The sequence below is a fragment of the Pholis gunnellus genome (genome assembly GCF_910591455.1).
Source record: "Pholis gunnellus genome assembly, chromosome: 21".
Taxonomy (NCBI): domain Eukaryota; kingdom Metazoa; phylum Chordata; class Actinopteri; order Perciformes; family Pholidae; genus Pholis; species Pholis gunnellus.
The window spans coordinates 6,178,970-6,201,363 of record NC_136548.1 but is presented as its reverse complement, the minus strand read 5'-3'; the positions used below and the strand labels follow the sequence as shown (position 1 = coordinate 6,201,363).

Below are 22,394 nucleotides of genomic sequence, written 5' to 3'. Positions count from 1 at the left end.
AGCGTCTCCAAAAAGAGTTAAAAAGTGTCCTCATCCTTTCAGTTTTATAAAGGTAAATCATATATTGACACTAAAATTATATCTTGCATGGGTGAAATTTAATTTTAAAATGTGTTTTTGTAAAAAATACGTAAAATGGAGACGGATAAATCTAAGTTTAGAATACATTTATTCAACAATCTAAAAAAAAGTAAAACTAACGTAAACATTTGTCCTTCAAGGACCTGCGAGACCGCGGTATAAATAGGTGTGACGTCAGCCCTGCGCGACACATCTTTGTCAGTGAACAAAATGGCAACCTACTGTCTCACCGTCGCCCGGCTCCAGGTAAGAGACGAAAACGGGCTAATTGTACCATATATAAAAACCAGTGAAAGATGTCACTTACCATGTTGCATTTAATAAATTTATTGCAATGTTAAAATACAATTTTATAGTTCTAAGAGTGGTTGCTGATGATAATTAAGCTGTGAACCGGTCACAGGCTCACTGGTCACAGACTCACTGGTCAGGTCATCGTGTCCTGACTGCACTGAACGCATCTTTAGTTTGTCACTAGCTTAATAAAACACCTTTGTCTTTACCAAAGACTCATTACCGATTTAACCAGTCCTTGAATTAACATGGCCAGGTTATCAATAGAAGTGGAGTTTGGTGTTTAATAGCAAGGTTAACCACAAGGTGAGAGCTCCCAGCATACACACAGTAGAGCAGCGTGTCAGGAAAAACAGAAAACATATTTAATAAAAGTAATACAGCACACACAATCTTGCACATTTTTTTTAGCTATTGTGCCAAGAGAAACTAGTTTATTCATTCTGTTGTCATTGGACATATCAGGGACACACACCCTGTTAACTTTACAACAGTGTGCTGTCAAGATATTTACATCTGACCTAATAATAACGGACCAACAGGTGTCTAAACTCTTAATATCTGAACCCAAAGTGAGCTCTAGTTGATGGCAGATAACCAGAACACCATGTTCTGATACAGACACAAACAATATATGTAGGCTTGGTGATTAAAAAAATCACATGTTGTCTTTTAGTTAACGACATGACAGATATCATTTTCTTTCAGCTCATAATAATACCACGTTGAAAACCGTTAATAAGTAATAGATTGCGCAGCTTATGTGTGATTAAGTGTGATTGATGTCTGAACCCACAATTATAATTCCTATTGATGTATTAACTCTTGATTTAGCCTCTTGATTGATTGACAGCTACTTGAGACCAAAAGTCAAGTGATTAATGGTTGTGGGTTCAGCTGCTCACTGTCAGTTCTTTCACTGAATGAAGGCTAATCTTTAGCACACTTTGTCTGTCTGTCATTAAAGACCTTCAGCTGTTTGTTCTCTTGTGTGTCTTCTTTGATAACGTCATCATTTAAGATGTTTACGGTTATTTAAGAACAGTTTCTTCCTGCAGGCCGTTACTCTGAACCGTTAAATCAGTCATAAACCATCCACCATATATTATAGTTTTACTGTCAGTGGTCAAACGGTGCAGAAGTTATAACGGTGTGTCTGTTTTTGTCTGCGGCTCTGTGATCACTTGCATGTTTTTTTTGGGGGTTTCTCGTTGTCTGCAGCTGGCTCTGGGTCATGGTGCGCGGCGCCTGCATGTATCGGCAGCTTACAGAGCCAAAGCCCAAGTGTCCATGAGCCGCTTTGAGCCCAGCGCCTTCGTCAACTACGAGAGGCTCCAATCCAACATTGACATTGTGCGAAAAAGGTCAGCGTTCTCCTAATCTTCCCCTCTTGTTTGCTGTGGCTCACGTCCCTGTTTCTCCCAAAACGCTCCCTTTATCTGTGTGAGTGAGTGTTTGACCTTTACCACAGTTTTCCATCGTATTTGTAGCCTTCGCCAACTCCCGTCTGTCAGCCTGACCTTTCGGTTTATCTTCTCACTTCTTGTCGTCTTTAGCTCATTTATTTGTTGTTGTTATGTTGACGCTGTATTCTCATCGTCTGAATCTTCCCTTAATGTTTGCCGCAGCATCCCACTACGAATAAAACGTTTCATTTTTCTGTCCAGGCTCAACCGGCCGCTCACCCTGTCGGAGAAGATCGTGTACGGCCACCTCGATGACCCCCACAAACAGGAGATCGACCGCGGTCGCACCTACCTGCGGCTACGTCCCGACCGCGTGGCCATGCAGGACGCCACGGCCCAGATGGCGATGCTCCAGTTCATCAGCAGCGGCCTGCCCAAGGTGGCCGTGCCCTCCACCATTCACTGTGACCATCTGATCGAGGCCCAGACCGGAGGGGTGACGGATCTGGCCAGAGCGAAGGTGAGGGATCCTATTTGTTCATGGTAATCCTGCTAATGTCTCAAAAGTGATCGGTTGTTCACTTGGGTTTTCATCATGGTTCTCATCCCAGGAAGTCAACCGCGAGGTCTACGACTTCCTGTCCAGCGCTGGGGCAAAATATGGAGTTGGCTTCTGGAAACCGGGCTCTGGAATCATCCATCAGGTATTACCGCTGAAGTTTGGATGCAGTGCCTCGAAAAGCGACAAGCCACTGTAAGTTTAGCACGCCAAACGTTCCGATTTCGCACAAAAACAGATCATCCTGGAGAATTACGCCTACCCGGGAGTGATGCTCATTGGCACAGATTCCCACACACCAAACGGCGGCGGGCTTGGTTCCATCTGCATTGGTGTTGGAGGAGCAGACGCTGTGGACGTCATGGCAGGAATCGCCTGGGAGCTCAAGTGCCCCAAGGTGAGCGGAATACAATGTGTTGCACACATTCTGTTGACTGTGTCGTCTTTTGACTTTAGTTTCCAGTCACGCTTTTCCTGTGTTTTCTTTCTGCCTCTGAACTTTCTTCCCACGATAAATTCACCCGTCTCTTCTTTAAAGGTGATCGGTGTGAAGTTGACCGGTTCCCTCTCAGGCTGGACGTCTCCTAAGGATGTCATCCTGAAGGTGGCGGGCATCCTGACGGTGAAGGGCGGCACTGGAGCCATTGTAGAATACCACGGACCAGGAGTTGACTCCATTTCCTGCACTGGTCAGTAAAATTCAATCTGAATTCATTACACTTTGATGTATTTTTATTTATTTTTTCTTCACAGCTGTTTGTCTCATATGTATTACACACTTGTTTTTATTGTGTGCAGGTATGGCCACCATCTGCAACATGGGAGCAGAGATTGGCGCCACGACCTCGGTGTTTCCCTACAACCACCGCATGAAGACGTACCTGGAGAAGACGGGACGTGAACGTATGTTTAGGCTCATCTCCCTCCATCAAACTGTATCTGTTCCATCCGTCCTACGTCAACTGTCAGAGAAAGCCAAACTGCACAAAATCCTAGATGTTTGCATTAGATCGGCACCAATAAACCATTTCACCTCCTTTACAAATGAAAGGATGCAATCAGAAAATATCTGTTCTGGCATTCTAAACTGTGTGTATGTCGGTGCCTATCTTCATGGAAAACCTTCCTGGTATAAATGAACGCCTGCTGTCTTGTTAGTGTCTCAACACTCCTCTCGTTTCTTCCCAGAGATCGCTGCCCTGTCTGATGAATTCTCCGACTTGTTGGTGCCAGATGAGGGCTGCGAGTATGACGAGCTCATCGAGCTCAATCTGGACGAGGTCTGCGCTTTTCTTTCTGCCTTCATTGGGTACTTTAAAGTGTGTCGAGCATCAGGGGAATACCCGTAGAGAGTGACAAGAAATGAAGGTCTCTGCTCTGGTGATTTACGAGCACCGTTATAATTAAACATGACTGAATGGCACAAGTGAGAGGTTCACTTGCCTGCTTCGATTACACAGAGAGAGAGAGAGGTTTATTTGAGAATGACTTGAGTAACGTCAACGTTGTGTTTTTCTTTTTCTAGCTGAAGCCTCACATTAACGGGCCCTTCACCCCTGACCTGGCTCACCCAGTGTCTGAAATAGGTGCTGTTGCTGTGAAGAACGGCTGGCCGCTGGAGGTGAAAGTTGGTAAGAAGTGACCAGCGGTGGACACACGGCTGCACAGTTTTTGGTCTCACTCCTGCTACATGTCAGAATGTGTTTTTTGTTGTTGTTTTTTTTAGGTCTGATCGGCAGCTGTACCAACTCCAGCTACGAGGACATGGGCCGCGCCGCCTCTGTGGCCAAGCAGGCTCTGGATAAAGGCCTGACGTGCAAAGCTCAGTTCACGGTCACCCCTGGCTCCGAGCAGATTCGTGCCACCATCGAGAGGGATGGATACGTGAGTGCTTGAGCACAAAAAGAAGGCAGGGACTTGCACCTCCGCCACGCTGATAATATAAGCTCAGATGTGTTTTTGTGTCTTCCTGTAGTCAAAGATCCTTGGGGATGTTGGAGGGGTGGTCCTGGCCAACGCATGTGGACCATGCATTGGACAGTGGGACAGGCAAGTGTTTGTAACATGACCTACAGTGTCCAGAGAGTTTCCACTTGTGTTTCCTTTTTGAGTTAATGTTGTGTGTGTTTTGCATTCAGGCAGGATGTGAAAAAGGGAGAGAAGAACACAATCGTCACGTCCTTTAACAGAAACTTCACAGCCAGGAATGATGCTAACCCTGCGACCCACGCCTTTGTTACCTCCCCTGAGGTAAACTCACTAAATCGGCACGGCACACTTGGCTAGTTAATGTACACACGACTCACATTTCCATCTCCCCCTTCGTCCTCAGATTGTCACCGCCCTTTCAATCGCCGGCACGTTAAACTTCAACCCAGAGACGGATTACCTTACAGCCGCCAGCGGTGAGAAGTTCATGCTGGACCCCCCCTACGGGGATGAACTACCCGCCAAGGACTTTGACCCAGGCCAGGACACGTACCAGCACCCGCCCCCCGACGGCACCAGCCTCAGGGTGGACGTCAGCCCCGAGAGCAACCGGCTGCAGCTGCTTGAGCCCTTTGACAAGTGGAGCGGAAGTGATCTCGAGGACCTGAAGGTCCTAATCAAGGTCTGGTCTTTTTTTTTTTTTAAATGACACCCAACCCCTGTAGCAGTTAGTCTTTTTAAACCTTCTCACTGCACCTGTGTCCATTTGCTGTCTCCACAGGTGAAGGGCAAATGCACCACAGACCACATCAGCGCTGCGGGACCTTGGCTGAAGTTCCGCGGCCACCTGGATAACATCTCCAACAACATGCTGATCGGTGCCGTCAACATCGAGAACGATGCCATCAACAAGCTCAAGAACTACCTGACGGGGGAGTACGGAGGAGTCCCCGACGTGGCCCGCCACTACAAGGTGAGGAAAGGGTACAGGAGCTGGATTACTGGGCCCAAAGCTGCTCTTTGGCAGCACATCTATACATTCCATCGGGTTTCCTTGTTTGTTAGCATTGTATTGGTTTTAAATTTGGATTCGGAGACTTGGGAGTGGGCCTCCATCAAACATTTCACTTTTCCCCTCTGCTTCCTGTTGTGCGCAGGCCAACGGCGTGTCCTGGGTCGTGGTCGGAGATGACAACTACGGCGAGGGCTCCAGCAGAGAGCACGCCGCCCTGGAGCCCAGGCACCTGGGAGGAAGAGCCATCATTGTCAAGAGCTTCGCCAGAATTCATGGTACGGCACAACACCTGCTTTAGATTCAATATGTGACGAGGAGTCTTGGATGTTCTGTCATTTTAGTAGTTTATTTTTGTTCCTGTATTTGTGCAAAGTAATGGTTGTTTTTGTCTGACACATTCAATTATAACAAACCTGTCTCCCTCACGTCCTCAGAAACAAACTTGAAGAAGCAGGGTGTGCTGCCACTGACGTTTAGCAACCCATCAGACTATGACAAGATCTGCCCCGATGACCATATCTCCATCAGAGGACTCAAAACCTTCGCGCCAGGAAAGGTAAGCGGACATTACAGCTGAAAAAAAAAAATGTCTTTCTTGCAGTAACCTTTCTCCAGCTGTTCATGAATAGCGTCCGCAATGAGAACCTCTTCTCTCTCCCTCTGGTTCCCCTCAGCCTCTCACGGCCGTCTTGAAGCACGGCGACGGCAGCGAGGAGACCTTGGAACTGATCCACACCTTTAACGAGGGACAGATCGAATGGTTCCAGGCAGGCTCCGCCCTCAACAGGATGAAGGAGCTGCAGTGAGGCGGTGGAACGAACGTGTGGAGAAGAAGGGATTTTCAGAGGGGGGCGGGGAAAAAGGGGGGGGGGGGGGTCAGGATTGTGTGGGAAGAAGAATGTAGATGCTTTTTAGTGTCTGTCTCATTGTCTGCATTAGCACACACAGTTTGGACTGAAGAAGTGTGACTATATACCTCCCAAAGAGTTAAATGTTGTCAGTTGATAAGTTCAGTCTAATGTCGATGATGCAATGATGGGACCTGGTCTTTCGGTAAGATGATTCTAATATGCTCATTTGTCAGTCCATAGCGTTCTTGGAGGTACTGTACGCTGTTGTTTCAGAGTCAAGCGTTAGAAACTAAACAAGCCTTGAACACACTCGGCTTTGACATAATTCCATGCCAGCTGATGTGCTGCCATTGTTTTTTTGCAGCTGTTCAAACTGTCTTGAGCGTTGTGTTGCACACTACATGCCGATAATCAGCTGTAGTTAACCGATTGTCATACATACTCGTATCCTTGAGGTCTGCCCGTTTGCCCCCCAGTGGCCACGAGGAGTTACTGCAGTGTCTACAAGGCACAGCAGCTAGATCTCTTTATCTAGATTACGGTTTTGAAAGCAGCACCTAGTGGACGCAGCTGTTTTCTGGGGATTGTTAGAAGGTATTATTGGAAAACGTAGTCAATCACATAAGTGCATGGGCCAGTTTGACCCTGTGAGTGGATCCGACATAAAAGTAAAGTAAGCTAACGTAGCATAACTTCAACATCACAGATTACTTTATATCTAACCGGAGCATTTAAGGGTCCGTTTTTGTGTCCATGTTCTTTCAGCCATCACAGTACATGTTGCCAATGTTACAAAACGGTTTCAGAGAACCGTTGCAGACATTCCCTAATATACAGAAAGACTATGCTTTAATACCGTGTGAGAATACAGTTCCCTGACGCCATCGCTTCCTTAAACCTCTTCACGAGGTCGAACTTAATCTGGTTTCCTGTGTTTTCGTCGCCCTTTATTTTGCAGTGTAACGTGTTACTTTTACCTCAACAAAAACTGGATTGAAGAGAATGAAAGTAACGGTCTGTTACTGGTGGAGAGAAATGTGAAACTGATATTGGACTGTAAATTATCACTTGTTTTCATTCAGTGACGTGGCAACACATAAGAACCCCAGATGACCGTGTCAGCCCGTTTTGCTGCTCTGTGGATATAATCAACCTCAACAAGGTGATCATTACAACGGATCAGACACCGGATGTGTTTTTGTATTTATTTATACTGTATTTCCCGTCCTGGTTCCTGCAAACTGAATGCGTCAAGAGGTTAACCAGATGAAGGATGACACCACTAGCTTCCTCTAACCGACTGTATGTCAAGTGTTTTTGGTTACCTGTACATTCAAGTGTTGTGTTTCTCCCAGATGTTTTCTTTATAACAGAAATGCCAATCTGTTGTAAAATAAATCAAAGATCCGATTAATTTACGTTGGCTCCAGAGACGTGACTACAGTCTTTCTACGGTTATTGGTATTTGTAGAAATATACAGCTACGGTAAGTCCACAACCGGGGAACATCTGTCCAAAGGTAAGGCCTGGCACAGGCTGAAGACATAAAGTAGTGCATGTGCCCTGGCCTTGATTGCACTGATGAACTGAGATGCAAGACATACTGGAAAGGAAACCAGTCTAAAGAGCCTCTCTCTTCATTATCTGATTCCAAACCAGACTAATCTGGCTCCAGCTCACTTTGATTACACACAACTAAAATAATAGAAGTAATAGACAAAGTCCACAATATTAGGTCTTAGTGGAAGGCCTACTCAGGTGTTTTGCTAAATGGTAATCCACCATCACATGCACGACATAACACTTTAAATCCATCATTACCGTTAGAAGAGTAAAGTGCAAAGTCTTCAAGTTGAGTTAATGTTGGCAACTTGTTTTGAATATGATTCATGAATATGAATGGTTATCTCACTCCTGCATGATTATAGAGTGCTATGGGACTCATACAAGCTCCTAGATTTAACCGGAAGGATGCTTGAGTTAGAATAATAAAGATTTCAGTCCGCATGCAAAGAACTGGAGGACTCTGCTGCTGTGCGGGTTTGGTAAGTTACCAGCAATGCTGCACACTTGACACATAACATGTCTGATGTAGGATTTGTCTTAAAACACTCTTGTTTCATCAATGAATGACTGGTTGTAGTACTTATTCAATTCAATTCAATTTATTTTTGTAAAGACCAAAATTACAAATTTGCCTCAGAGGGCTTTACAGTCTATACACATGTGACATCCTCTTGTCCCGGAACCCTCACATCGGAACAGGAAAAACTCCCCCAAAAAACCCTTTAATGGGGAAAAAAGAGGGAGAGACCTGTGGGAGAGCAACAGAGGAGGGATCCCTCTCCCAGGATGGACAGAAGTGCAATAGATGTCACGTGTATAGAATGAACACTACAGAGGTACAACACATTCAACGGCAGGAGGCCAGTCCAGGTATAAGATCCACGGGAACCTGTGAGGGGAGAAAGCACAGAGACAACGGTGAAGAAGCAAAGTCAGTAATGAGCATTAATGGTATCGGTAATATAGAATAGTAATGTGAGTAATTATACCAACTAGAAAGGGGAGGGGAGGGGGGAGTGTGAAAGGGGAGAAAGTCTTCTGAAAATATCTAAGACCTGAATGAATGATAGAGAGAGACACAGAGATAGAGAGACAGACAGAAGGATAGAGAGAGGAGAGACAGACAGAAGGATAGAGAGAGGAGAGAGAGACAGAGAGAGACAGACAGAAGGATAGAGAGGAGAGACAGAGAGAGATAGAGAGAGAGAGACAGAGAGAGAGAGACAGACAGAAGGATAGAGAGAGGAGAGACAGAGAGAGAGATAGAGAGAGAGAGACAGAGAGAGAGAGAGACAGACAGAAGGATAGAGAGAGGAGAGACAGAGAGAGAGAGAGAGACAGAGAGAGAGAGGAGAGACAGACAGAAGGATAGAGAGAGGAGAGACAGAGAGAGAGAGAGAGAGACAGACAGAAGGATAGAGAGAGGAGAGACAGAGAGAGAGAGACAGAGAGAGACAGACAGAAGGATAGAGAGAGGAGAGACAGAGAGAGAGAGACAGAGAGAGAGAGACAGACAGACAGACAGAAGGATAGAGAGAGAGAGAGAGAGAGAGAGAGAGAGAGACAGTTCTACTGCCTTGTGCCTCAAAGCCACACTGAATGATATCAGCAGTGGGAGTCAGCAGGGCCATGGCGGGAGGAAGGACCAGGGTCCAGATAAATCCATCCATTCATCGCAGGTGTCCCATCTTAACGTTTGAATCGTTTCCTGGGGGGCATATCCTCTTCTTCATCGTCCTCCCGCGACCTCTTCCTAGATCTGCCCGCACGTGGGTCCTTCTCCTCCTCTTTCTTGTCGGTCTCTCCCGCGGCACCTGCATCTTCGGACATCTCAATATTGCCACTACTGTGAGGAAGATCATGGCCGGTTGTGACAGTAACTGTGTCAGAGTTGCTCTCTGTAAACTCATAACACTGTCTTGACTTCTTGCTGCTCCTCTCGTCTACTCTGTTGGTCTTTCTCTTCCGTTTCTTGGATGGACCAGGCAGAGGATCGTCTTCAGGGTCAGGTTTAGGGTCATTTACAGTTTTGTTGTTATAACCATTGAAGTCAGTGTCGGTGCTGCTTTCAGCAGACTTATCCCGCCATCTGCGTTTTTTGCTGCTTCGCTCTTCAATGTCCTCTCTGTCGTCCTCTCTTGACCTCTTCCATGACACTCCAGGCAGGGGGTCTTCTTCAGGTTTAGGGTCATTTACAGTTTTCTCGTTATAACGGTTGAAGTCGGTGTCACTGTCGGTGCTGCTTTCAGCAGACTTATCCCGCCAGCTGCGTTTTTTGCTGCTTCTCTCTTCAATGTCCTCTCCGTCGTCCTCTCTTGACCTCTTCCATGACACTCCAGGCAGGGGGTCTTCTTCAGATTTAGGGTCATTTACAGTGTTCTCGTTATAACCGTTGAAGTCGGTGTCACTGTCGGTGCTGCTTTCAGCAGACTTATCCCGCCATCGGCTTTTTTTGCTGCTCCTCTCATCTACTCTGTTGGTCTTTCTCTTCCGTTTCTTGGATGGACCAGGCAGAGGATCGTCTTCAGGGTCAGGGTCATTTACAGTTTTGTTGTTATAACCGTTGAAGTCAGTGTCACTGTCGGTGCTGCTTTCAGCAGACTTATCCCGCCATCTGCGTTTTTTGCTGCTTCGCTCTTCAATGTCCTCTCCGTCGTCCTCTCTTGACCTCTTCCATGACACTCCAGGCAGGGGGTCTTCTTCATCCCCCTGGTTGACTCCAACCTCAACCCAAGCACTACAACCAGCCACTTCTGCATCTTCATTATTGTTGTCAATAATGCCGTCATTGCTGTCGAGGCTGTTATGGTTTTCATTGATGTCATGGTTGTCCTCTTCTTGGTTGTCATCCTCCTGGTCTTCATTGTTGTCCTCCTCCTGGTCTTCATTGTTGTCCTCGATTTCATTGGCGTTCGGGTCTTCATCAATCTCCTCTTCCATTTCTAAAATTATAGGCAAGATCTGCAGCCTACGTCTTCGATTGAAAAAATTCAATATGACCAAGTGTCCAGCGCGAAGGTGATCTCCTTGTGCATTGTCAGGAAACGGGAATCTAAGCTCTGCAAGGTAAAGAAGCATTTTATCATTATCATTGTCAATTGACCATTTATTGCATTAAACTAAGAAATCAGTCTTCCTTAAAGGTGGAATCTGAAATTCTTCCAGTTAAAAAGATAGATGAAATAATTTCCAAAATTCACAACATGTTTTTTTACTAACAAAATGTTCTACTTTAATCAATATTCGTGGGCATTTGCCTTTCAAAAACAACATTTTCAATGTGGCCGGTTTGTTCTCCTGCTTGCCACACACCAAGGCAGGCTCTATTAACAGGCATTCAAAGCTTTATTCGAAAACCTCAATAGAAGCTTTGAATGTCAAAATATATATATATATATATATATGTGTGGTACAGCACTAGTGGCATAGTCTGATTCATTCTTAATTTCCTTTTTAAAGAGCCAGGGCTGTGAATGAACAATATTTTCAGTGCAAACAGAACAGACAGCTAGCAGAGCATGAGGAGATAATCACTTAATTTAACAAAAAGCGTTTTTTGATTAGAATCACAGACTCACAGAGAGGTCTTTAAATTGATAAACCAAGTACTTACCATTAAGGGTGTGAGATCCGTCGCCACTATCCATTTTGACTACTGGTTTGTAATTTATGCCACAAATAACAGCTGCAGTTTGTCTCCTAACGAAAATGTGTTGATCTGTGTTGATCTGTGTTCTTCTGTCCTTTGGTCTGTGACATCACGGCTTCCAAACGCATGAGTTCTAGAATGTCATGGTTCCAATGTAGGTTCCATGTATTGTTGGATTGGACATTTTATGGGTTTTCATTTTAAAACGTTTTTATATATATATATATATATATATATATATATATATATATACTTTTCAATGATAATAAAACGGATGATTTATTTTCATTATTTTAGCCGATTGTTGTAAATGACTATAAAAGTAATAATTTGGATAGAGTGTATTATGTTCCCCATGTTGCAAAACCAGCAAAATCATACTTAAATAAAATGAATGAGAAACAAAAAAGTACAACGTGGTTACTCTCAGGATCTATACAAATCATAAAACTGATTTATGGCAGCTGACCTGTTGTAACAACAATCGGCAGCTTCTTGACGGGTGCCGAACTAGTAATGCAATGCTAGTATTCGGCTGACAGCTTTACTCTTCAGATTAATATTTCACAAAAACAGCAACATAATAAGCTGATAACATACAATGTTAAAGATTAAACCAGTCGTCCCCAACCGTTTTGCCTTACAAAACATAGTGTCTAGTTTCTTTTTTTTTACATTTCAGATGGATATGCAAAACCTAGATAGACATACTTATCGGATATTTCACAAAAAAACTAATATTAAAGAAAAGTTTAAAGTTTATAGCAGAACTTCTTTCCTGCCACATGAATCCTCTCACAACCCCTCAGATTTATTTTGTGACCCATTGGAGGGGCCCAACCCCATGTGTGAACCACTAGACTAAGCTACTTACAGTAAGTGTGTAAAGGAGCTAAAACCAACTGCTCTATGACCTGCTACACAAGTAAAATGCTTATGTATCTGTTACAGGGGATATTTTTTCTGCAGAAATGGTACTTTTGATGCCTTAAGTACATTTAGCTGAAAATTACTTTTAATCGAGTAGGATTATGAATGAAGGACTTTTACTTGTAGTTTATTTGGTTCTTTAATGTTCAAGCCGCTGCTTTCAGATGCACTGTAACAACAGGATGAGGCTGCAAACAAACTCAGACTCACCCTTCAAGACTTCTTCATCGTTTTAAACCCCCAAAATGCACATCCATCTTTTCTCTCTTTCACACACACACACACACACACACACACACACACACACACACACACACACACACACACACACACACACACACACACACACACACACTCTCTCACCTGTCGAGGCACTGAGCGTTACCCCAGAAGACACACAGAGTAACCCCAACACGCAGCTGCACTGACAGGTTCATCAGCTGTGTGTGTGTGTGTGGGTGTGAGCTGTGAGCATCAGCTCAAAGATGTGGAAGTGCTTGTTGCAGACAAATCTTTTCATTCCTCTTTATTTCAAGTGGTGTTCCATCACCCGTACAGCTGTTACATGTTATATGTTCAGAGGCTGAGTTAACCTATAGCCCCAATCTAGATTCTACACACACACAGTTTGTCCAGCATATCAGTCCCTATGTACACAATAACACATTTACACTGCTTGTTTTTTAATGTACAATGAATCTAGGCTTTGTTTTTGCACTTCTATAAAGTTGTACACTTGCAAGTGACACCAACAAAAATAGGCAGATTTTGAATCCCTTGTACGGGTCGAGCTCCGTAAAAATGCTGGAGCCTACACTTCCCATAATGCAACTTGACAGCATCTTCTATTTATTAGACTGCTGAATGCCAATGTTTTTCAAAGACCGTGACAGAGCATGTAACGCATGTCTTTTCATTATGTTATTTTTGCAGTCCCAAGCTGAGATAAACCCCGATAACATCTTCAAGCGTTAATTCCTCGAAATTAAAGGGCAACCGATTTTGCACATCAGAGTCTGTTTACAGGTCTCGAGGAGTACAACCACACATGTGCCCCTTTAATCAGATCGTTATAGACGCTTGTCACTGGTGTTTATCAGCTGTGTGTGTGTGTGTGTGTGTGTGTGTGTGTGTGAGCTGCATCTGATCAAAGATGTGAAAGCGCTTGTTGCTGACAAATCTTTTCATTCCTCTTTATTGGTGGATTCCAAGTATTGTTCTTCAAATCTTTCATCCAACTTCCTCTTATATTTCTTCCGTACATTTGTTGGCACTTATCTCCTTCCACATTTTTTAAGCTTAAGAGTGCGTGATGTCACCGCTAGAGTGAAGAGGAGCTTGAGATTCTTGTGAAAACAATATTTGTCTTTTGCCACTGACTCAACAATTTCCACTCTTCATGCATTATTTTTGGTCTATAAATACCACCTAATAACCTCATGATGGCGCCACAGCTACGGTTATTTGTTTCTAGGGGTGTAATAACACACGTATTCATATTAAACCGTTCGGTACGAGGCTTACGAACCAAACAATAGGTTTGAATAATACTAGTGCATTTGGAAAATGCAGAAGCTTAAATTGTGGGAAATATAATGTTTTCGGTGGACTGCGCTCACGTAGGAGACAACGGACTGTGTGACCTCTCGACCGGGAACAAAACAAACCACAACATAAAACATCTGAGCCCCCGCACTTCTGAGAGGCTTTAAAAAGCTCAACAAGACTAGTCCACTGGGCTAAGAGGGTTGTCTGGTAACTGCAGAGTTGTCGGATCGATCCTTGACTGGGACGTGTTTTGAGTCGTAGTGTCCTTGAGGAAGACACTGCTCCCTTATACAAATTTTAGATAGATATTAGTATAAGTATAAGTATAATAAATACAAAATAAAAAAAAGAACTCTGTGTGATGGTATGCTTCGGAATTAACAGACAATGCATATAGTCCAAATCTAAATAATTAACACAATGACAACAAACTCACAAGAACCAGTCACATATATTCATATGACAACAGAGCATAACAACAGCATCAATTTCCATTTTGTTTTTCTTTTGTATTCATGGTGATATAACTATTTATAAATTCCACTGGCATCACTGTAGCGAACATATTGCCATAGCTCAGTTTGTCCTGAAAAGAGAGATATAAGTAATTGTGAAAAAGAAAATGGATTTTTACTCCTCACGTTACACATTTTGCTTTGCTGCACCACCTTTATTGTTTTTGTAAAAATGTCTCTTTGTCAATGGGATGGCCTTAACTGTGCCAACATCCCATCATATATTATCTTCAGCAAAAGTAAGTTTCTTTAAAGTAAATGTGTGGGGAATGTCCCCCCCCCATGACAACTGTGTATTTTAAAGCCTATAGGCTCTAGTTTTAAAAGAAACACATTTGTATACACCATCTCCAGAGTGGTCATATTCTGCAACTTTTATCCTACGGGGTGAGTCAATATAGTGATCAATTTCAACATGGTTGTGTTTTGGTCTACCTCAGGCATCTGAGAAACCAACGCCCATCTGAGGAGTTGTGCCTGAACTAATAATTGTGGCCATTGTGTCACTAAGTGTTCGGCATCATAAATGGTTTGTTCATGTCAGGATCCTGCAGGAATGATGACTCAGGTTTTCCACTGAGCTAATTAAACAAACCTGTTTGACACGTTCATGATTGATCTGTTTATAAAGGTGATGAGCCAAAAGTTCAAAAGTTTAATAATTGTGATCCACAATAATGCATCATCTTCAAACCCACCACGAAAGGCATCTAAGCTGACACAGCAGTAAATACTTAGAATGCGGCGGTAGGAAATGCTCCTCCAGGACAGGGATAAAAGGACAAAAGTCAGATTTTATTTTGTATAAAAGATATTCAAATATCCTTACATGAAATGTGAGTGCAAAAGATAATTCAGCCACCACATCGTCTTTTGCTCTTTAGCATACATACCAAATATATAATAAAATACACAATAGCTCATTATTATTAGCATCCATTAGAGTCCTGTTTTTGTTTTTTTGGTTAGTGCCACAAGAAACTCCCCGCTCAGTCTTTCAGCGCCGTAGAGCGATACAGTTGGGGTAAACTACAGCACAATGTGAATTAAGTCCATGTTGAGTGCTCCATAATGCCATTTCCTTTCTGTGCCCGTTGTGCTCAGTCATTGATCCCCATCGGTACGGTAACTGTTGGTTTTACACCGCAACAGTCACTCAGAGTGCACTGTTTCTAGTGTTCAGTTAACTTCGAGCCACCTGCAGCATTTCCTCCACAGTCAGAAGTTTTTCTCTGGGTTTCCCAATGGCTTCCCCCCTCCTCGTCTCCACACCGTCAATCTTCTCCCAGTCTGAGAAAGTCACTGGTTTCACTCCTACAGGCGATAAAAACACAAATCACAGACGTCAACAGACACCTTGTGGCCAAATCAACACTGTAAATTCACTTACAAATCTGAACGATTATGTAAACGTGCAGGTCAGATAACAGGAAGCAGTGAGAGACCCAAAGGGGACAGTAGAGTACCTCTCTTTTCCAGCAGAGCACTGACGCTTCGTGAACCAGGCTTGGCAGCGGACACGTCCAACGTTCCCGAGTCCATGTCCTCCATCAAGGATCGAGCGGTGTCAAAACTATTGTTCATGGTGGTGGCTATGACCCCGGTGGGGCCCGTTTTCAGCCAGCCACTACAGTATAGACCTAGACAGAAAGATGAATTCACTACATTTTTCCTTTAGGCTTTAGCTCTCGTTCTTCGTGGCATTTGCCCGAGTATACCTGCAGCGTGTTGAACGCGGCCCATGTTGTTCGGGACGACGGCTTTGCGGGAGTCGAACGGCAACGACGGATGGATGGGGAGGCTCTTGTAGCCTATACTGCTGATGACCAGGCCACAGGTCACGTCCTCCACTTCGCCAGTGAGCACCGCCCGGGCTCCCTCGCCTGAGCCCTGGTCGTGCAGAGGAAACCGCCTTTAACCCAGGCAAGGAACAACACAGCTGCAAAACTGCTCCAGGGACTTCTAGATTACAAAAATATATTACAATCCTGTTTTACCTCCAGCCTGTTGACCGCCAGTCGGATGCCAGCTGCCCTGCCGCGGTCGGGGTCGGCCAGGATTTCAACGGGGCTCCGGAAGAACCGAAAGCCCCAGGTGTGGGAGGCCACGCTTCGCCTCTGCTGCTCCTTCTCTCCGGGGATCTCCAGGGCCGTCTTCGACATCAGCTCCGTCAGCCGCTTCCTGGGCCTCGGCAAATCTGGCACGGCACAAGAGACCTACGCTTAAAATGGACATCTGTCGGGTGATTGTTTTTCTCTTACGTTTAAAGAAGTTACATTCAGGACGCTGAATGGCTGTGTGTGTGTGTGTGTGTATTTCTGTCTGATCTCTTCATGGCCAGTATTAACAGCAAGGACAGTCAGTCCTGTGAGTACTGTTTTAACACAAACAGAAAATCTTTAGTTTTACCCTTTTTTTGGCTTTCATTAGACTAAAAAGATGTATTAATGACTAAAATATGTAAAGACCATAGACCAGAATGTTGATAGTAAAGACTCAAATGTTTTCAGTCATGATTTGCTCTTTGTTTTATGTGGGTGTGTGTACATACATAAACATACGCGTTTTCATCTGCGTATGTATTGAAAATATGGAACGTGTGTCGGCGTGTCTGAGAAAACACAGAAGAACCAAAACACATCCACATTTAAGACACCTGAAGAAGCAAACTGGTCCTCGCACATTTCCTGTCAGTGCGTGCTTTTTCGTAACCACGAACCAGCCGCCACTGCAGCGGCAGCGCTGCTAATATTATCACCGGCATGTTCAGCAGCGAGACGGACACAAACCGCCACGTTTCTAATAGCATCTGTCACTTCCTGCTTATCGCGTTTGACAGCGATGAGATCAAGGCTGTCACAATGACAGGAGGCCCGTTATCCACGGGGCAAGGACGAAGACCGGCCCAAAGCGCTGAAGGCGGTGTGTGTGTGTGTGTGGTGTTGCACAACTCTGCAGCTTCTTACAGCAGCAGAAAACCATAGCAACCACCAGCTGTATTTACTGGTTAAACCGTTTCTAGTCACCTATACGGGCTATAGGTCTCAGCGGAGTGTGTTGTGGCTGCTAACCACAGCACACACTTCTTCCTGTCTTGTGACATTTATCAGCAGCCTCTGCATTAGTCAAAGTCGCATTTCTCTCTCGAACACATGCGCTACCTTACGTGTTTCCGTACCGCTACGTCTGGTGAAAGAAAAAAGGGGAAAAGAATACTTCTCTTATTCTGTTGTATTGCATGAAACAAATACGTGACTGTGTGTAAGCTGTTGAGCTGTGAACCATGCTCATTCTTAGGCCCTGGTCTCCGCACTGGTTGAAGAAGAGAGCGGAATGATGGCGAGGCAGCGAAAAGGAAGTGAAATATCAAGATTAAGTCTAATTTCCTACCTTTGAGAGCCTCGGCGACGCCCTCAAAATCGGCCGCCATCATCTCAGGTCTGGTGTTCGGCAGGTTCACCATTTCTCTCAGCTCCTGTAGACGAGGAGAGCATAGCAGGGTTGGCTGGGCTGCACTAGAAACTCATTTAAAGCGGTACTTTATTTTGAACCTGGACCCCATTCAACAAGCTTTGAAATCGGTGCAGCACTGAGTGACAACTCTGCAGCCGCTTAGAGGGCTGCCGTGCAATCAGATTGTTGTTATAACTGTCTGACAACATTATGGAAAGACCCCACAGAGAAATAAAACCTCTTTTCTTTACGTTTCTGTCCCGGTTTCTGATCGTTATTGCATCATGTGACTCGTACAGCACGTACGGTCGGTCAAAGTGAAAAAAACAGAATGTAGTGGTGTGTTGTTGTGGTTGAATGAAAGTCACGTTTCGAAACACTTGGCTTAGAGCCATGGTATTAAACAAAGACACCAGCTACAGCTGAAGGATTTTCTGTCGCACACCTTGATTGTGCAAGCGACCTGCATGGGTCCTCTCCTGCCAACGATCAGCACCCTGCGGACCTGGCTCTCTGCCAGGGCTTCTAGAGCCGGCTGGGTGATGTCAGTCTTCTGAAAAACACGACACATTTTCCACTTCAGTAACATGCTCCTCCTGAATAGAAACTGGTTTCCTCCGGAGCTGTAGAGTCGATTAAAGCGATAAGACATAGTTCCGCCAAACTGAAGGCTGTGTGTTTTTCCTCACCTTCAAAATGTCAAGGGGACACAACAGGACTCTGGCTACATCCAAGGCCACGTTGCCCTGTCCCAGGATGACTGCCGTGTCACAGCGCAGGTCTGGTCTCAGCTGAACGGACAAAGACAATGATAAAGAGGAGCAGAACCGACAGCAGAGAGGGTGGGACGGGGGAACATGACTTCTCTCATAATCACATTTCACGTTTGATGGACACAGCCTATGGAGGCGTACCTCTCGACAGCTGGGCAGCCCGTTGTACCAGCCCACGAAGTCTTTGGCAGCGTGCACCCCGGCCAAGTCTTCTCCCGGCACCCCCATACTCCTGTTTCCCTCGGCCCCGTAACTCTACAAATAAAATAAATAATGAGAAAGGGAAGCTTATGCTCACACACACACACACACACACACACACACACACACACCACAAGAACTTTTATTTAAAAAAGGTGATTTATTTATTTACGCAGCGGGGCCTTTTTTTCGGGTTCTTACCAGCACGACTGCGTGGTAGGCGTGCCGCAGCTCCTCGACGCTCACATCCGTCCCCACACTCACGTTACCGTAGAAACGACAGCGCGGCTGTCGGGCTGTCTGCGTGAACGTGTTGATGACGTTCTGAGGAAGAGGAAAAGATCTGCATCATCAAAACGGGGAAGAATACAAAAGGGTTGGATTGCTCCTACAGTGGTGATTAAACCCCATTAAGTCTGATTCAGGCTGCAGGTATAATCAAGAGTGACGAGTACAGGTTCGTGCATCTTATTGTAATATGGAGGGGAAACTGGATTCAGATACTTTGTAGTGAGGACACCACGATAAGACTGCTCAACAGGGACACTGTGGGACATCCGCAGGGCGAAATGGACACAACTGCACCAATAAGAATTGACCAAATGAGCAGTTCTTGTTTACAATGTACCCACTGGCACTAAATGACTTTGACACTGAAGGAAACGCAGAAACGTGGTGATTCTCAGGCAGGTTCTGGAGTTGATGATTCGTCTGCGCCACAGTGCCCAAAGGCAACAAAGGCCGACACCCAGAACCTGAGGAAAGCAAGAAAATACAGGCAGAGGGCAGGGTCTCTGACACCCCGCCACACACTTCTAGTTAGCCATAATTGTGAGGGATTATCTGAAATTATTGTTTTATTTTAGGAATATCCTGCATAGCACACCTTTAAGTACTTTGGTTTTTTTACATAGAATGTTGCTGAAACACAGTAAACAACTTTTAACTACCGAGAATGCTTTTGTTGCTCAATTTCACTCCCGTCGCCTGCGGGATACAATTAATGCAGGTGTTTTCCCGAGCTGAACTAACTGCACTTGCATCCCATGCAATCTCGCTACCCGCCCTTTGTTTTTATTATTCATTTTAGTAAGTGTTTAGTATTTCCCACAGGACGTGCCAGGCTAAATGGTTGTTGGGGGGGACGACGAAACTGAGAGTGTAGACCGAGAGTCAACTAAGAGTAGAGTCATGATCAGAGAGGACAACATAAATAATCATGTAGGCAGTTGCTTTCTTTTGTAAGTCACCCTTTCATCACAGCATACCACAAACACTGCAGGCCCGCTGGCTCCGTCAGTACCTGCCCAGAGCCCCTGTTCTTATACTGCAAATACCAAAGTAGTGATGGACAAGTGTCTGTTCTCGAACACGTCCGTTTAGGATCACGGACCTTGACTTCAGGATGATCAGGGGCCACCCCGAACCTGACCAGACCGAAGGGGACGGGCAGCCGCTCATAAATGTCCACCTCAACATCTTGACGTGCCTGGGAGGACAGAAAGGAAAGAAAATTCAAATTTAGGAGGACGTCAGGGAAATGGTGGCGGTTGAATCCAGGTGCCCAGTTTAAGATGCGGCAGGCAAATCTACAAAGTACAAAATGACATACAGGTATTATTATGCACCAGTTAAACGTTAAAAATGGGCTGTGTGAATGATAATTACTGTTGGAGGAGTACAAAATAAAGTAGCGTGTGCCCAGATTCGATCTGTTCTTTACTGACTCAAAATGTGGTTTTGTGTTACATGTTGTTCTTTATTAAGCATTCGGAAAGTTGATGAGAAAAAAAAAAAAGAAGAGCAAAGGAAACCATCAAAGAGCCACACTGATGCATTTGCAATGAACATAAATGCCAGCAGCTAACGCTTTAGAATAAATAGCTCTAACAAAGCCGAGTGCAGAGTGTTCGAGCCATGGTGACTCAGAAAGGTCACAAAGCGGTCTAAAACTTGTTTCCTGTTCTACTTATAGGCGTTCATAAGTATGAGCACCTATAAGGTTCAGTCAGTTAGTAAGTGGGGGGTGAGCTGGGAGGTGCACACCCATTTCTCTTTTGACTTGATTATTTGTTCAAGGTGGGTCTGTCGGATGAAATGTTGAAACTAGATGCAGATGTTTTGTGTCAAAAAAAACAAAAAACACCTTCACAGATGAACACTACTGGAATATCAAAACACCAGAATTTATGGGAAAGAACTTTTTCTTTTACGGGTCAAGCTGAAAGGTCTTCAACTTCACTGGCTTTTAAAATAAGACTGAATTAATCCTGAATAAATATCATTTGAAACGTAGGAGAAAGAAGAAAAAGTGCACTGCGTTGCCACCGTAAAAGACTGGGACATATTAGGCAATTGTAGGAAATGTGTCAAATCAGCGAGCAGGACTGCTTTATGTACATTTTTATAAAATGTTGAAGTAATTTGATTTGTCGGATGCCAGTTTCTAATTTCCCAGAAGTGTTACTACATATACATCAACATGGCAACATGCAATGATATATATATATATATATATATATATATATAATGTGGTAGATGTTGCCCACTTCTAATGCTTACTGTATATAAACTCATTACCAAAACTGGAAATATATACCTTGATCAAATGCTGCGCCGTGTAGAAACCTGCTGGACCGCTTCCGACAATACACACCTTCGTGCTGCAATCTGCGGAACCAGCGAAGACAAACAAATCCTCTTTAGAATAGAAATAAACAGGAAGCACTGGTGAGGGCACGGGCAGTTCACAGACAGCAAGGGGAAGTGACACCACTATTCATGATATAATATAATATATTAAGCATTATTAGGTTAAATACAAATGGCGTTAACACACACGTGTTTCAAAGCGCCTCACCGTCATGAAGTCGACTTATCCATCTACTTCTTCCTGAGGTCCACAGCTTCAACCCGGAAAACAGCATCTTATGGCCGCTCATTTTCTCCCTCGGCTACGGACAAGCTGCCTGGCTTTAAATCTAGAAATAGTGAAACCCACTGCGTTGTGTTCCTGGTATTTGTTAATCAGCTCAACATTCCTGCCTATGCTATGAGCTTTGGACAGTCAGCAGGACTGAGAGCAAAAGCCAAGGTGAAAAACGTCCACCTTTCCTGGGCTGCGTGTTCTCAGCTAGCCAACCGGTACTAACCGTTAACTACATGGAGCTAAATGTAGCTAACTGTTGCCAATAGTTGCCTACATGCACGCGTTTCGAGCCGCGCTTCTTTATTTCACAAATATGAAGTGTATCACATAGTTGCACTGTTGTAAACAAAACAGACTGTTTTCAAGGCTGCACCTTGTGTCACACTCACAGCGGTCCGTGGAACAACGACTATTCAGCACGTAAAGTTCCACAGGGACGATGTACACCAGATAATTTTTTTTAAATGAATTAGCTCTTTTCCTCGACGGGGAACTATCATTGACTGACAGCTTGCATTACGGAAATAGTATGTTATCTAGGTTTGTGTGTGATAATCCAGCCTATTTGACAACAACTGGTATTTTAGCCTACGTGTCGAAAGAAAGTTCCACCCTATCAGACAGAGAAGTCTGCATGGTGCAATACTAAGAAATATAATGTAAATGACAGTTTGAGATGGATTTCCTTTTCTTTT

The 22,394-nt window shown here is 44.4% G+C and overlaps 2 protein-coding genes across 3 annotated transcripts; one reads left to right on the top strand and one right to left on the bottom strand.

Moving 5' to 3' along the window:
* The first annotated feature begins 286 nt into the window (after positions 1-286).
* Positions 287-6,116, top strand: aco2 (aconitase 2, mitochondrial). The gene is made up of 17 exons (XM_079181993.1): positions 287-327; positions 1,597-1,739; positions 2,043-2,301; positions 2,393-2,485; positions 2,579-2,737; positions 2,879-3,029; positions 3,139-3,243; positions 3,529-3,620; positions 3,866-3,971; positions 4,067-4,224; positions 4,316-4,393; positions 4,483-4,590; positions 4,673-4,951; positions 5,051-5,242; positions 5,427-5,559; positions 5,719-5,840; positions 5,959-6,116. Exons 1-17 carry the CDS (start codon positions 292-294, stop codon positions 6,088-6,090), a joined length of 2,346 nt encoding a protein of 781 aa, XP_079038119.1. The 5' UTR covers positions 287-291; the 3' UTR covers positions 6,091-6,116.
* Positions 6,117-15,090: 8,974 nt separating this feature from the next.
* fdxr (ferredoxin reductase) lies at positions 15,091-22,059 on the bottom strand. 2 transcript variants are annotated; one of them, XM_079182411.1, is made up of 12 exons: positions 21,631-22,059; positions 21,370-21,440; positions 20,164-20,259; positions 18,972-19,094; positions 18,711-18,824; positions 18,486-18,587; positions 18,242-18,349; positions 17,734-17,818; positions 16,341-16,540; positions 16,062-16,233; positions 15,810-15,983; positions 15,091-15,657 (listed from the first exon to the last, which is right to left on the bottom strand). In XM_079182411.1, exons 1-12 carry the CDS (start codon positions 21,710-21,712, stop codon positions 15,527-15,529), a joined length of 1,458 nt encoding a protein of 485 aa, XP_079038537.1. In that variant the 5' UTR covers positions 21,713-22,059; the 3' UTR covers positions 15,091-15,526. The 2 variants fall into 2 exon arrangements, with proteins under 2 accessions (XP_079038537.1, XP_079038538.1); XM_079182412.1 differs by having other exon boundaries at positions 18,242-18,346.
* Positions 22,060-22,394: the final 335 nt, after the last annotated feature.